This window comes from Biomphalaria glabrata, chromosome 7 (genome assembly GCF_947242115.1).
Source record: "Biomphalaria glabrata chromosome 7, xgBioGlab47.1, whole genome shotgun sequence".
NCBI lineage: Eukaryota > Metazoa > Mollusca > Gastropoda > Planorbidae > Biomphalaria > Biomphalaria glabrata.
In genome coordinates, this window is record NC_074717.1 from 34,094,999 (window position 1) to 34,111,991 (window position 16,993).

The 16,993-nt window shown below is 35.1% G+C and overlaps 1 protein-coding gene across 18 annotated transcripts in view; it reads right to left on the reverse strand.

Moving 5' to 3' along the window:
* Positions 1-1,612: 1,612 nt before the first annotated feature.
* LOC106052346 (deoxynucleoside triphosphate triphosphohydrolase SAMHD1-like) overlaps positions 1,613-16,993 on the reverse strand; it is a 175,383-nt gene continuing 160,002 nt past the window's right edge. For 15 of the 18 annotated variants that reach the window (XM_056034990.1, XM_056034992.1, XM_056034982.1 and 12 more), the window contains 2 exons: positions 11,787-11,891; positions 1,613-5,230 (listed from right to left, as the gene is read on the reverse strand). In XM_056034990.1, the coding sequence (XP_055890965.1) occupies positions 5,087-5,230; positions 11,787-11,891 (249 nt within the window). In that variant the 3' untranslated portion in view covers positions 1,613-5,086. Of the gene's footprint in view, positions 5,231-7,395; positions 11,394-11,786; positions 11,892-16,993 lie in introns of those variants that run through there. The other 3 variants (XM_056034995.1, XM_056034991.1, XM_056034989.1) reach the window with 3 other exon arrangements.

Sequence of the window (16,993 nt, forward strand, 5' to 3'; positions counted from 1 at the left end):
TATTGTGTTGCGGTGGTTTATCCTCAGATAGCCACCTAGTCAAACACCAGGATCTCTTAATCCCCCTTATCCCGTCGCAGTCCACGGCAAACAGACTGGTCTAGGACGTGGTGAGATTTTAAAGATAAGGAGACAGAATGATTATCAAAGAAGGCAGACTGAGAAAAAGAGGAGGCAGACACAATGATAGAAAAGAAGTAGGGCACTTTTGAGCTCCAAAAGTGCTAAGGAAAGAGGAGCGCAGTTTAACGTCATGTCTCGGGATGGGGTCAACAACTGTTAAATTAATAATAGTACATCCGAAATGAATAGGTAAAAGTTAAAGAGTTCTATATCTAATTCATATGTTGTAAGACTTAAAACTAACAGTTTCTTGTCGTGCATAGAACAGTTATGATGTCACTATCTAGTCTAACAGAATGGTTTGAAATGCACCAGTGCTTCCACTAGTGCTAGAAATAAAATAAATTGGGCTTCGTTTCTTAACGAAACTTCCCGGCTTTAACTCGATCTAGTTGATCTGTAGTTCTTGTTTAGTAGGACACCAGGTCACAGAGCTATTTATAGATTTTATTCATACAGTCTTTCAAATATATGTCTCGACGATTATTCTCTTAAAATAAATATCTAACTTTATATATATCTTTAAAAAAAAAACTATATATATCTTAAAATCGTTTTTTTCCATCATCTTAGTAGCAATGAAAATTAATTGCATAATTGAGCTTAAAAATAAAAAATACAAAGTAGGCCTATAGTTTCCTACATATGTACATGAAATAAGATGTAAATATAATTCATACAAGTGCCAAGTAAACAAGTTATTCTCAAATAAATACATTCTCATATCTTCCTTCTTTTGTTCAGCGGAAACCAACGTAATAAATTCCATTATGTTATGGTTATGAATATAAATTTAAAATATAAGAACAAGGAAAATGAGAAAGTAATATAATTCTTTCTTCCCAAATTAGATTTTAGATTTATTAATAGTATGAAGTGTATAGATGCTTTAACTAATATCCTGCTTAGGGCCTAAACTTTATTGATAGTTCATTCTAATTAAAATCCAAACAAAAAAATGATATTGCATTATTTCTAAACTTTGAAAATTAAAGATCGTTACTTTTCTAAAACAGAAAAGATTGATTTTCCTAGATTTGGGGCGACTTCCCGTACAGCTTGAAAAAGAGTTAACGTACATAAAAATCTCTCTATATATATAGGTCTGTGAATTGATCATTATCGGATAAGAATTAGTTTTCGTTTTCCAGTCTTGATATAATATATAGAATCTATAGGTCTATGGTCTAATCAATGCTTCGTTCCAAAATAAAATTATGTTGTGTTATAAACGGAAGATGATTTACAAAGTTTAAAAGTGTATAAAAACTATAACTAACCTTAAAAAACATTGGTTATCAATACATTGTTTAATGTGCACGACGGACACACAAAAGGCAAGCTGTTTATATTTTTTATGCCATGTACGAAAGTCTACATAGACATAAAATTACACAGATTTGGTGTAGCTTGATGGCTGGGTGTGTGAAACATTAGTTAAATTAGAAAAAAATATCTAAATCATTTAGTAAACGTAAAAACTCAAACGTTTAATAATAATAATCTTTTTATTGTCCGTAAGGAAATTTGTCCTACAATTTGTGCATTACACCAAACAAAACATGATAACTATAGAAAACCAAAATAGACATTCACACCAAACTCATAATTTACATGTGACAAAGTTTATATCAGATTGTTCCTATTTAATGATTTGATTGCCAGAGGAACAAAAGAGGTTTTTGTGTCTGTTTGTCTGTATAAACAATGACCAAACAATACACACATATAATAAACTACAAAATTATAATAAACAGACAATTCTTTTACAGTACACATGGTGTAGGCATGTAAAATGTAAATAGTGTCAAAATTAAGTGTGTTTCAATTCTTATTTTGGCACCTTACATTAAATTTTAAATTAAAATTCAATTATTTAAAATAAGATGGCTATATACGCATGAGAAGTCTCAATCAAACAATATCTAACTTATTAATGACAAAGATATTAATGTGTTTTGTTTCGCTTTTGTTTTGGTGTTGGACATACAAAAATAAAAAAGCGTCCGAAATTATCTGACTTTCATTTCCTTAAAATCTAATATAAATAATGGTAACGTAAACAATTTAAATATAGATTCTTTTTTTCTCCATGAGTGAAAAAAGTTTGTTTTTTTCTTAACCGCTTTATAACAAACATTAATAAATTAAGCACATTAAATATAATCATATTATTACAAGTCATCAAGTCAATCTGTCTGTCTGGTGAAAAGTTTGAACAAGTTTTATTTTCCATGAAGAAGGATTTGGCTATTATTTTATAAGCTTATTTTCTGAAGGAAGGTCTGAACTTTATAAAGCAAACAACTACAAAACCACTGGCACAGATTTCTAATCATACCATACTTTCTTATTTCATATGCTAGTGGTAAAAAGAAGTCATATATAAGATTTTTCAAAAGCCATTTAACAAACTTCACCATAGTAACAGTACCAAAAGGACTCGCGCCAAAACCCTAGTGCCAAAATGACTGCACCGAAACGTCACGCATCGTGTTTCCTATCGAGGGGTGTGAGTGGGTGCAGGAAGCGACTGTTCTGTGCATTCATTTCGCTTACACCGTATAAATCTACTTTGCATCTATATATTAGTATATTTAGATCAATGTATTGAAATCTAATACAATAGATATAGCCTGTATGAATGCGTTGGTGATATTATAGATCTAGAGCTACATATTATTGATAAGATTAGTAGAATTATGTTAATAAATTAAGTGGAATAGATCTATTGTTTTAGAATTTTAGAACCTACATATTTTTTTAGCATCTTGTACAGCACAGCAGACAAACTTACAAAAGTCATCAAGTCGCAATAGGTTCTACGTTTACCGTTCACGCCATTCACGGTTTGTGTATACCGTAGGCGTAGTCATATCACCACATGAGCACATTAGATTCGCGAAAAATTCAAATAAATAGTAAACACTGCACTCATCATTAATATTCGGAATCAATGACACTTGTCAATAAGTAGAACTAGATCTACATTTCAGATAGAATCTAGTATAGAAATCAAGATTCTATCTTGAGACTAGATTGCCACTAGTCTAGAACCAGCTCTACCTGACTAATGTTTATTAATTATTAGATCTAATAGGCCTACATTTATTATCTAAATTGTTCTATAGGCCTATAGTCTATATCTAGAAAAATGCTATAGCTAGTCTAGATCAGACTCAGTAGATCTACTATCTATACAATATTGAATGTACTTCTACTTCTATATCTACTTTTCAACGCCAAGACCTAATATACTAAGTAACGTCTGTATTATATAAAATAAGAATATTCACATTTAAATCTTGTCTAAAATCAAGACTAAGTCTAAGACTCTAGATCTAGACTGCCTAGAGTTACAGTCTAAATTCTAATTATCTTAGATTCTATTTCTTTTATATTTATAATCTAGATCTATATTTTAGTAGTAGATTATATAGTGATTCTATAGTTACAAAAGTAAGTATTTGATTTGAATCCGACTTGAATATTTATGATTATATAGATTACAGTTTCTAACTAGATTTTATACATCTATGACTATTGTGACGATGCCCATGGCATGCATGTGTGAGATCAATTTTTCAAAGCAACTATAAGTAATGAACTTCATCTAAAACAAGTTCATTAATACATTCACATGCGATTTTGTTATATTCATAAGCTTAGCATTTTTTTTGGACCAATGTCTCACAACGGCTGCTAAGTGAAATCAGGTTTAAATATTAGTAGAAATCACGACCCCTTAACTCAAAAAAACATTAAGAAACTAGAACAGACACAAAATAGACAGTAAGATTCATAATATAAATAATTGATTAACACCTTTTAAAACACCTTTAGAAAATCATTAAACGTTTGAAAATCACAAAAAAATTTTTTTTATTTCTACAATTATTTTTGTGTGCGAAATTGTGTATCGGAAAATGTCGGGTATTTGAAATTAGCTAGTCCTAAAAAATACACAGATCTTGAGTAAAAGACTCATAAAATTGTTTCAGGTCTTTTCTTTTTATAGCCTCTATCAAGTTGGATCCCAACTACCCGTTTTTTTGTGCAGAATTTTGTTCTCTATCAGGAACACTTAATTTCACAGCCAAATAATGTTCGTTTAATTAAAAATGAGAAGTAAAAAATGCAAACGATACATAAGGAAAAAGATACTTCCGGCTCAATTTACTAATTCTAGTTTTAATCCAAGAAACGAAATGCGTCCGCGCAATATCGACCATTGAATACATTTCACGCAATAAATTGTAAAAAAAAAATTATTTACACGTTTTAACGTCAATCTATTACATTGATAACATATAAATTACAAATTTTGCTTTAAAAAAGATTATTACGTTTCACACTTAATTCTTTTTAAAAGAGACTTATAGTAAACTCTGTCAATACATTTTCTGGCCAATTTTAGCATCATATTCCATGCTTTAATAGGAATGGAAGAAAAAGAATTTTTATATGATTGTGTAATAAATAGTGAGGTTTTATGCTGTTTAGTAGGTTATGTTTTTGTACTTGTAATACAGTCTTTTATGCAATATGGTTTTAGTACTTATTTTTTAGCAATTTGTTCCTTAGTGTCTTTACGCCAAGCACATTATGATTAATTAAAATTAAATTATAATTTATAATGGTTCAGAGAACAAACAGGAAATATATTTAAAAACTAATGCAATGCAACTTTTCATTTTATGTTGATTATCCAAAAAATATACATAAATTTTTTAAGCTAATAGAGATATGATTCTTTTCTTTTTGTTACTGTAATATTTCTTAGTATCCATTTATGAAAATGATATATTGTTATTCAAATTTTTCTTTCTCATTTATTACTTTGTATTTCCTTTGTGTGATTTTATATATGTCTTTGTTTGTGTTTGTATGTATATGTATTTTTTTACCGGCTCATGAATTTAAATATGTTGTATTTTGATATGTTGTTTTGAGTTGTTTAATTTTAATTATTTCTTTGTATCATGCTTTCAAAAGCTGCTTTAATGGCTTTGATTTTTTCAGCATTTCTTCCATCCTTGTTAGGTAAAGTAGTGTACACTCTAACCAGCAATTCTTTGTAATTCATTCCTTGTAAGAGTAGACTAGTCTGGAAGAAAAAAAAATCAATAGCAAAAATTCTATATATTTATGAATAACATAGAAAAGATAATTTGATTTTACTTGTGTTTTAAATAACACAAACTGCCTTAATAATCTTGTTTTACTTTTGAATAGAGAAGTACATTTCTATAAAGTCTACCATTCAGCAATGAAAAAAATATTGTTGCGGTGCTATGACGAAAATTATATGTTATAGAAGAGAAAATCATTGCTCGGGTGATAATAAGAAGTAACACCCGTCAGCAATGCGATGAAACATGATAGGTCACAGAGGTTGACAGAAAAAAAGACGGGAATATGAGGATTTCAAGCTCTTAAACATTGAGGCCCTAGCAAGAGAAAGGAATATACGAGATATTACAGAGGGAAAGAAGAATTATGAACTGACACAGAGACGAATAGATATGTTAGTAAACCCACCGACGCTCAGTGAATCGTCAGAAATAATTAGGGACTTTGAGGAGGATTAAATACAGGGTAACCTATACAATTTATCTTTTGAACGTGACATTAAAACCTAAAATAATTAAAAGTCTTGGAAAGTTATCTTTAAGACGACCTCGTGTATGACGTGTATGAATGGCTTGTTTGATGTCTAGGGGATGATTATTTTTGAATTGCCACACACTGGTCCATCAGAGATAAATCGGGAACAGACACGCAACGAGACAAACAATGGAGAAAGATACAAATTTAGTAAGATTAAATAGTATTTATTTACATGAATATACAAAGTGTAATAAAGTAGGGGAGGGAATTTGCATCTACCTCGTTAGCAATATTGTATCATCATACTAAGTACTTAATTAGAGAGTATTTCACTTTCGTCCTCTGCAATTAGCTAGGCGTCCTACTGATGTCGCAGCTGGCTGTGATCCTGCTGGAGGTGGCGCTCTAGCGAGTAGAAGGTCGCCGGTGATACAGTTCTTGTGGAGTCTCAATCCAAAGTTCTGATATCTGTAGTGAGCACAGTAGGGCGGATGGCTGGCTACCGTGGGCACAAGGGTACTGCGGGCAGAGCTGATCTGCCGTGAACAGCGTAGTTAGTAGGATAAGTCCAGTGAGTTGCGGAAATCTGGCGGAGCTAAGACGTCTCGCACAGACACGTGGTCTATAGGAACGTCGTGCCTAATAGGTTGACAAGTGGACTGTCAAATAGGCAGGCAAGTAGAGCCGATAGCACCAAGTAAATAGGTGATACTAGAAAGCAGTAGATCCAAGTAATAGGTAGGTGATCCAAACAAATAGTTGAGTAGATCCAAGTAGGCAGGAGATGATACTCAATAGCAAATACGAGAAAGCAGTTGTGCAGTGCTGACAAGCATCAAGTAAATAGGCAATAGACAGACACCTGAGGGAGGCTGTGGATAAACAAAGACAAATTAGGGCATGCCTCTCATCGATGCCCACGACTGAGGTGCATTCGTCAGATTGGTAAAATTGCTTTTGAGTACGATGGGGGGGATGATGACAAATGGGATTGGAAAAATAGATTGCTGATAATAGCAATATAAAATGTACATAGTGTTATAAACCTGGTGGTGGCACAGATGGGGGTAGTGGTGTGTATGTAGTCAGCCGACGCAAATCGCCCCAGGCCAACGGTTGACGAGCGGTCAACCGTGACGAGTGTCAATATGAAGGTTCGAGTAGGGTCGGCGTCGTGAATAGAGCTCAGAAGCATCACGAGGGATGTTGTCATATGACCACCCAGAATGGTCGAGCGACGTTCTGCCCGGTTCTAGAAGGCCAGCAGGGACCCTATATAAAGAGCGAAGGTATCAGAGACGAGTCAGGTACAAGTTCCCGATCTACAGTTCGTTAATACGGCTCAGTACAAGTCCGAGACGAGACAGAGAGACCAGTGCAAGAGTTGATATGGCGGCACGGCTATTAACTTGAGAGATATTTGTACAGTCTTGTGTTACGTGCTGCCAATTGTACAGTATTGGGTGTTATTTTATTGACATTAAACTATTACGTTATTTGGAGCCCTGAGTTGTCAAGTTCTTTCAGTTGGTGTTGCAAGGTGCAGTTTGCAGAGAGCCTGCATAGAGAGATTCGTAACAATAGTAAGGGAGATAATAATCTCAATGAAACATCAGTTGGAAGAGAAAAAAGGGGGGGGGGAATGGACGGTGGTAAGCTATCATGACTGTTTGTTTACATATAGCCATCGGTCATGAACATGGAGTGCGCTTGAATGGAGAGAGAGTCCGTTCAAGGGGCGCAACTCTCGTCAGAGTAAAATGAGTAAAGTGGGAGATAATTCATATCTCTTTTCTAAGCGCAGTATTAGTGCGCTAGTAAAATTATCAAGGCGGTCAGCCGAGATAAAGGAAATAAAATAAGATATAAAATAAGATATACATGGTTGCATCAACGATCACTTGAGCAACGTAGCATTAATAGATTAATGCAATACATAAATATATACATATGCCATGTTTATGGTTTCTACTTACGACAGTGGGAAATACACAATGCACTAATTAAATATAAATGAAATAAGCAAAATACACATGATAACTTCTAGAAATATACACAAAGTAATTAAGATGGAACTGTGATTACGTTCGGCTTACCACCAGGAATTCCTCTAAGAATAAATGAAATAGTCCAGACACGACTGTTGGCGAGAATGAGAAGTGAAGGAGTGTACCTGTTCCGCCTTATTCTACCTTATAAAGGTCCGGAAGAGATGGGCGGAAACAGGAAATGCGATTGACTAAAGATTATCTCTCACGTGGGTAAAGTCCGACGAAAGATGCACATTGGAAGGGTCAAGAGGCGTGGTGACACGATAAATCTCCTTGATCAAAGAGAGACGTGGGTGTGGCAGAAGACTTAATGAATCGTGTTCCATCCCAGGTGGTTTCGACTTGAAAGTCGAACATCCGGCGCCTAGGACCAAAGTAAGTGACTGTTTGTTTGATCTTTTCCCCGGTCAAGGGGAGATAAACGAGAAGTCGTGGCATGGTTGTCGACAAGGTGGTGGACTAAGTCTAGCGAGAAGATGAAAAGGGTGGGGGTTGGTAGTGAAATCGGGACTAAAAATGGGAAAAAATTAAAATAAAATAAATAAATAATAATAATTAATGCTGTGATAAAATTGAGTGACTGACAGCAAGCTTTTGACTTGTCACAATCTTAAGTGATTGTCAGTGTGAATTCAGGGCCAAAATCTGTAAATTCTATCTTATTTTAAACCAAAAGATATTACATATATAAATACAATATAGCAAAATTTATTTACTATATAATATTATGAAACTAAATCATGTATTTTAGAAACGTGATTTAAAAAAAACAAAACACAATTATATGACTGATGGTATTGTTCCATTTTGATAAGTACCCTGCTAACGTCGTTAAGGCTTTTAAATAACTAGAAAAATCAACTCGAATAATAGAGTTTTTCATAATGACAAGGAAATGGACTACGCTATGCAGGTCAGTGAAAATATGTCAATAGGTAGAGAGGCGAAAATAGTGCACTAAAAAAATGGCCATTGAAAAAGAGACTAACATAATTCTTGATGAAATGTAGAGGCATTACAACTACCAAGTGAACAAGGAGAAGAAAGAACCAAGAGAAATATGAATGGAAAGATGTGTCGAAGCAAATGCTGATTTCATGTGTTGTAGAGCCACAAGGATGAAGATCTGTTTATTTTATATTTTCATCGTAATAGTATTAATAAAAATATTTTAATCAATTGAACCTGGTGTTATTTAGAAATGAACACAGCGCTTTGACATTCGATAGTTACGCCTCAGATGAAGTTAAGAAGAGACATAGACAAATAAGGAAGAGCACGCGTGTGTGTGTGAGATAAGGAGAGAGAGAGATAGATAAATTGAAAGAATGAAAAAGAAAAAGAAAAGACAGAGAGAAAGATGGAGAGATCTAAGTTAAAACTACACGTGTTTTTATAACACAAAATAGTAAGTTTACTAAACTTCATTCCCTATGACTGGGTGACACTAGACCAGGCATGTCAAACTCATTAAGGTGTATGGACCACATGAAAAACTTACAATAACATGAAGGGCTGCAGCCAAAAATCAGTTGGAAACTTAGCCTAACAGTATTTAAATTAGAAACAATACAATATAATACAATAATAAATGGAATGCCTGTTCCTTAGTTAGCTAAAGTTGTAGTACTATTTCGTTCATTAATAAATTTCTATGATTACGCATTAGTTTTGTTGTCCTGATGCTTGAAGTTTGTTGGCCACTGACACTTTCATCACTGATGCAAAATTTTGATTTGTTTTTGTAGCTTTCATTATGGAAAAGAACTGCTCGCAGAGATAAGTGCTTGCATACATAGCAAGAATTATGGATGCAAATTTACTCAATTCATCTGTAAAATTTTGGCACATCCACTTCTATATACTTCGATTTTAACTAAAAATCTGACTGCAATTCCATCAGCTCCAGGTGCACATTATCTGCAGCAATTTCAGCAGCAAATGAAAATGGAGATACAAACAACGAAAATTCTTGCTCGTATATAATGAAGTCACAAAAAACTGTCATTGAAATTATCTAATAACGATTCCAGGTGTAGGACTATACCAGATGTTACAGACAGGAGAGACAGCGGACTTCTGTGTAGTAGGGAACACAATCTAATTCCTGTCCAATTTCATCCAGAAAATCCAGGCCAAATAATAGAATATGCGTCCTCTGTTTGGGACCCCACAACTCAAGAAAACATTAAGAAACAGGAAAAGACACAAAATAAAGCAGTGAGATTCATAACAAACTAATATTCACATTTGACTAGAGTAACACATTTAGTTAAATCACTAAATTTAGAAAGCCTTCAGGATAGAAGACTTAAAAGTAAAGTAGCAATTATACATAAAACACTGAATCATAATCTTCAAATACAAAAACAAAATTTAATAACATACTCAGAAAGACACAAAGATAAAGGCACATTCCTCATCCCATATGCTAGGACAAATTTGTACAAATACTCCTACTTCCCTAGTGTTATTAGAGCATGGAATGGGTTGCCTGAACTAGCCAGACTTGGCAGAATTTAAGTCATTGGTTAATATGCATGATCGAATGCATGACTTTTTTGAAGTAACGTCTGTATTATATATGATAAGATAAGAAAATCGGCGATGATTTAACCCACAGGCACGAATAAAATTGATAACGACTGAAACTGCTCTTAGCACATGTTGGAACTGTAATTGTTCTGCACATAATGCTTCTTGATGAATGACGCACTGAAAATTAGCAAATTTAAGATTTTATCATCAATCTCTCTTATTTTTGCATGTCAAACCCCAATCATGGTTAGTGTCCCATCCATTGTTAGACTAGCTAGCTTTAGCAAAGGTAAATTGTAATGCAATATCTCCTGTTGTAGTTTCTCAAAAAATCATCGATTGTTGTGGTGCTATGCACAGAGCTCAAGTAGTTCTTCGTGTATCTCAAATTCCTGTCACAGGCCCTTATGAATATAGCCAACTGTGCTACACCCGTTACATCAGTGGACTCATCGAGAGCCAATGAAAATAATTTAAAATCAGATATTTGTTCTTTAGTTGTTCACGCAAGCTGATTGACATGTCATTTATTTTATTAGTGACATTGTTCCTAGTTAACGTTATTTCTTTGAATGCTTTCACAAATTACTCCCGTGGCTTTAACCACACACTTCTTAATAAAATCACCTTCACTAAATGATTTGCTATGTCTTTCAATTAAGTTTGACAAAATGTAGCTGGCTTTCGCTGCAGACTCACTCTTGTTGTTCAGTTTAACAATTACTGTTTGTTGCCTTTTAGAACTATTTTTCAATTCAAGTATCTTATCATCTCTCATTTTCCAAGTGTAAGCATCATACGTCTTTTTGTGATTAGCGTAATGTCGTTTGTAATTGTACTCTTTGGGCACTCTAATGCAGGAATTGTATATTAAGCTTTGAATACCGATGTGAAATATTTTAACTCCCACCTTTTTCGAAACGATATATTCTCATCCTTAGTATTCTCTTAGTTACTGATTCTTCATCATTCTGGAAAATTAAATTGTCAGTAAACTAGTGTAACTTGCTTTGTGCCCGCAGACTACAGACAGTACTGAATAAACTGAATATACAGGGAGCCGAGTAGTCACTAAAATAAAATAGAATTACAATATTAATGACTGATCATTTTTCTGTAACTCTAACTCTAACTAAATGGCTTATTTATGATGTAATTAAAATAAATTGACCAAACTTTATTGTTTCCAAAAGTGTGATTATTAATAAAATAATTTCAACGAAATTGATTGTTAGGTTTTAGTTGTTTTTTTTACCTAAAAATTACTGGTAACTGGTAAACGCTTAATAAATCTAAAATTATTTTGATAATTCTTGAGGTTCTCAAGCGGGCCACTTGCAAAGTAGCGGCAAGCCGCATGTGGTCAGCGAACGCCGTGTTTGACATGCCTGCACTAGACTTTCCTCTTCATTAGCTAACGCAACGTGTGATCACGAAACCGGTCAATAAATACATAAATGTTACCTGAGTTTGTTCTAACTTAATTCCTTCATGTAAATTTCCTTTTTGATACACTCTTAGTCTGTGAATCGGATTCTCATCCTTCATTCCAAAATCCAGTTTGGTAATCTGCAATGTATAATAAATGTACAAATATTATCATCTCCATCAATTCGCTATGGACTGTATAGCGTATTGATCTATATAGTTAATCCATTGATATCGTTACAAACCACAATAGCCAGACGTTGGGCCTAGATTTGTATTTTTGTTGCTCCATATGTGTCTGTTGAGGACTTTCTGTGTTCGAAATGTTCGGATGCATACGTGGTATGCTATTGTGGTTAAAGCATGTGTTGATTGCTGCGACGTTCTGTTTTGTCATTTTTCTTACGCCAAGGCTGTTCTTATACTCATAGAAATTTTTGCGCCTGGTTTCACAGCGCTGACCCATAATGTTCTATCCTTTGCTTAAATCTCCTAAATAGAAAATCTATGATAAAATCTCTCGATGACGTTTTGAGGCTGTCCTTCAACTGGCTTTCTTTGTTCACCTTGAGATCGCGTTTCTCTTGTTTTGAAGATGCAGAAAGCATCCATTATGCAATTGTGACTTTCCCAATTAGTAGATGCTGCATCAAAAGTGGGTATAATTTTACAGGCTTTCGGAGAACTTCAGTGTCAGATATCTTGTTGAGCCACTTAATTTTCATAAATTGTCTGTATTATTTAGTGGTGCACCGGATAGCCATTTTTGATATTAGGTCAGAGCCGGATATGGTCAAATATTAAAATATGATATTTGGCCGGTGTCGGTGCGTAGATTATGGTATCAGCACCAATGTTTATTAAGTGCACATTTTTTGAAAGCACTTTCTTTGTCGCCTTGCTGCTTGTAGGCTTATGGAGTGGTTTTGTTATGCTGGTGTAACGTTTGTTGTGGAGACGAAAGGCCCAGGAGAGATCTGAATGGAAGGATGTGTTAAAGCAGGCCAGAGCCCTCCATGGGCTGTAGCACCACTGGGATGGATGTATGGATGGTGTAACGTTTGTTGAGATTCTTCTGTGTTCCCCTGTTTAGGGTGAGTATCTAAGGCATGACTGCATTTCGCAGTTGTTTCGATGCCATAGTATACTAGACCTTTTGTTAGTTTGTCTTTACTATTTGTTTCTACAGGGAGTTAGTTATGGGATTATCAAGATTTACGTTGGAGTTTGTTATCGGCAGTGTGACAGTGTTGAACGTGTGGCGTTGTGGGATAGCAAGGTGCAGAACAATTGTTTAATTGCTATGACCACAATATTCGAATATTTTAGATTCAATGTCATTACTCCATCAGTTGTCATTATTAATTATATTCATGTCATTAAACAGTTACATTGTTAGCATTGAGTCAATTATTTATTGTAAGCACGAAGGTGCCTGTTGAATGTCAGGGGCCCGGGCAAACGAGCTAAGGCTTTAACATAACCCTGACAGCCGGAGCCAAATGAAAATTGTTTGTGTTGCTGAACATTTTGCAAATCTGTTAAATAACATACCTATATTCCTATTTAAACCCCCAATCTTCTATAAAACAAAAAAAATGCAAACGACAATCCCCAAATTCCAAGACCACATCTAAGGAAGATTTTGATTTTAAACCACTCTCCAAAATTTACGAGAAACTCCTCTTCAATATAAAAAAGCAAATTACGCACTCAAAATTGTATGAGCGTAGCCAAAGGTTTTTTTTAGTTTAAATCCCCCAGCCAGCGGGGTTTGAAGCTAAAAAATTAATCTTCAAAATAAAAAAAAACAAATTTCGCAATCAAAATGCTATGAGCGTAGACAAGCCTATTGGGTGTTTTGAGTTTAAATTTTCCTTCAGATGGGTTTGATGTAAAAAAAATACCTCTTTAATATAAAAATAAGCAAATTACACACTAAAATTCTTTGAGGGTAGCCTAGCCAATTGAGGGTTTTGAGTTTCAACCCCTCTTTTCCAGATGGCTTTTTTTAAAAGTTTAAAACCCCTCAAGATAGTTTTGAGTTTAAAATCCCCATACAAAGCGTTTTAAGGTTGAAAGCCTCTCTCTTCAATATTATTTCTAAAGCAAACTACAGTCATCAAATTCTATGACCGTAGCTAAATGGGGTTTTGAATAAAAAAAAACAACACAAAAACTCCAGATATATTTTGGCTTAAAACCCCCCAACAGATGATTTGGACGATAAAACTTCCCTTTTCGAAATGACATCTAAAGCAAAATAGTCACCTAATTCCAAGATCGTAGTCAAGAGAAGTTACACATGTCTACCAGTGGCTGGGCTTCATTAATAAAGTGCAATGAATAGTCATCTGCCGAAATTGAAAAGAACTAAATGTGGCTCTACAAAGATAGCTAAGGCGGATTTAAGGAGTCAATTATAGAGATCGGGTCTAAATCAAGGAAATCCTATGCTCTCAGCGCTCCCCCAGACCCCTTACTGGCAAAGGCGAGGAGTCTACAATGTTATCACTAACTCCAGGAAGAACCTATTCAAGGGCACAATAAACGTCTTCCAAAAGAATGAAGTTCAGAATGTAATAGAGATTAATTATGTACACACACACACATTCATCTATACAAACATATATATTTTGGGATTTCCCCCCCCCCAAAAAAAAAGAAAAAAAATCCTGGCTACGCCCATATGGTGAACTATATGCTGTTCGTATCCGATTCATTTTTTAACTTTATACTACTGTTTATATAATAAATAAAAATCTGCCTCCCTAAGCTGTCAGAAGATATTGTTACGAATCTCACTATCCAGGCTCTCTGCAAACTGCACCTTACACCACCAACTTTAAGAACTTGACAACTCAGGGCTCCAAAGTAACGTAACACTTTAATAGTTGAAGAAATAACAGCTAATCCTGTACAATTGGCAACACGTAAACTGTACAAATATCTCTCCGATAACACCGTTCCGCCGTATCAACTCTTGCACTGGCCTCTCTGTCTCGTTCCGGGCTTGCACTGGGTTCAACAGTTCAGGACTGACTTCACACACTAGGCTCGTTGTGTCGGACTCGATCGCAGACCAAGATCAAAACGCCGTTCGTCTCAACTGTACTTGATAGTACTCCGCACTGAACCGTCGTAATGCTCCGTACAGAACCACACCGCTGAACTGTGCTGTAGTCGACCGGACTGTAGTGAACCGGGCTCTGAACCCCTGCCGTGAACCGTCTTGACTGCGACACCTCCGCTCTTATATAGGTTCCCTATTGGCCTTCTCGAACCGGACAGAACGCCGCTCGACGTTTCTAGGTGGTAAGATGACTACAACTCTCGTGACGCTCCTGAGCTCTGTTCACGACGTCGATCCTTCCCGGACCGCCGTCGATCCTTCCCGAACCGCCGTGTTGACACTCGTCTCGGCTGACAGTCGTAGCTCGTCACGGTTGACCGCTCGTCTAGCGCTGGCCTGGGGCGATTTGCGTCGGCTCACTACACTCACACCACTACCCCCATCTGTTATTTCCTTAATAATTAAAATTTTGTTCAAATTATAAATATATCTAGATCTGGGCTCTATTTAGTCTTATTTAGACTGTCAAGTGTAGGCCCCTATAACGAGGATATGTCAAAACTGCGATCTATAAAAGTAATTCGTTATATTTTAAACTTATATCTAAAACGAAGTCCTATCAAAATTCACTTTTTAAAACATTTGAATCAGTATTCTATTCAGTGAGTTAGTTAATAAATGGAAAAGATATTTTATAATGATCCATTGACACTTATTCCATTGTAACCTTAGATTTTTTTTTTGTACCAATGCTCTAATCTATGAGTTATTAATGAAGAAGTCCATAATCTTTTTAAAAAACTTACCTCTACTGAAGTTTTCTATTGAAAAGTGGTGTAATGTTTTGAAAATCTGCTTGCATATATAATTTTAAAAATTAGATGTCGCCGTTGCATCAGAACTTTGAATGATCTAAAATATCATGATGTCTGATTTTCATTTCGCTTCTAGTTTCTGAGATCTAAACGGGACGGACGGACAGACAGGCCACAATAGCGTCTTATCCCCTATCGGGGGCCGCTAAAAAAACGTGAATTTTAAAAGCGTTCCATATTCTTTGCCTATTTTTCACACGAATTACATTAAAAAATAAACTATTGAGGTGAACATTTGGAAGCATAGGTGTAGCCAGGGGAAGGGGGTTGATTTCAACCCCCACCCACGAAATAAACTAACCCAAAGGGTTGAATTTTGGAACTAATATTTTGCTTTGTTTTTGTTTATTTTAGGCGAGATTTTAATATTAAACCATCACTTTCCCCAGCGAAGCCAAAAGGGAGGGGATCGTTGAGTTTAAAATCTTCTTCCAGGTTGTTTTGTGGTTAACTCCTCCTTTCTATAAAACAAAAAGAAAAATGCAAAATACAATCCCCAAAATTAAAGAGCATAGCTAAGGGGGATTTTGACTTTGAAATCCCCTTTTCTTACATCATACAGCATATCAGTCACCAGAGCGTAGCCAACAGGGGTTTTGTGTTTGAAACTCCCCCCTCCATCGGGTTTTGAAGCTAAAAACCACCTTTTCAATATTTATGTAAAGCAAATTATTTACTCAAAATTCTATGAGCGTAGTCAAAAAGGAGGGGGGTTGAGTTTAAATCTCCATCTCCAGAGGGCTTTAATTTAAAACCCATGCAGCTGGTTTTGAGTTTAAAATACCCCCTACAGATAGTTTTTAGGTTGAAAACCCCTCTTCAATATTTTTCTAAAGCAAACTACAGTAACCAAATTCTATGAGCGTTGCTAAAAGGGTTTTGAGTTTGTTAAAAAAAAATTCTAGAGATTTATCAGTTTAAAACCCCACAACAGATGGTCTTAACGATAAAACTTTCCTTTTCGATTAGAAATATAAAGCAAACTACTGTCACCAAATTCGAAGAGCGTAGCCAAGATAGATTTCAAAACTCTACCAGTCGCTGGGCTTCATTAATAAAGTCCAGTGAATAGCATGGAAGTCATCTGCCGAAATGAAAAAAAAAGACTAACTGAGGTTCAACAAAGATGGCTAAGACTGATTTTTCAATGTCGGTCATAGAGTTCTGGTCTCAATCAAGGAAATCCTATGCCGAACTGGGACCACTCAGTGAGGTTGTTTTAGAGCGTCGCATGAGGTTTGCGGGATATTTTCTCCGACAAAATGAATTACGCATAACAAGAGTTTCGATGACAT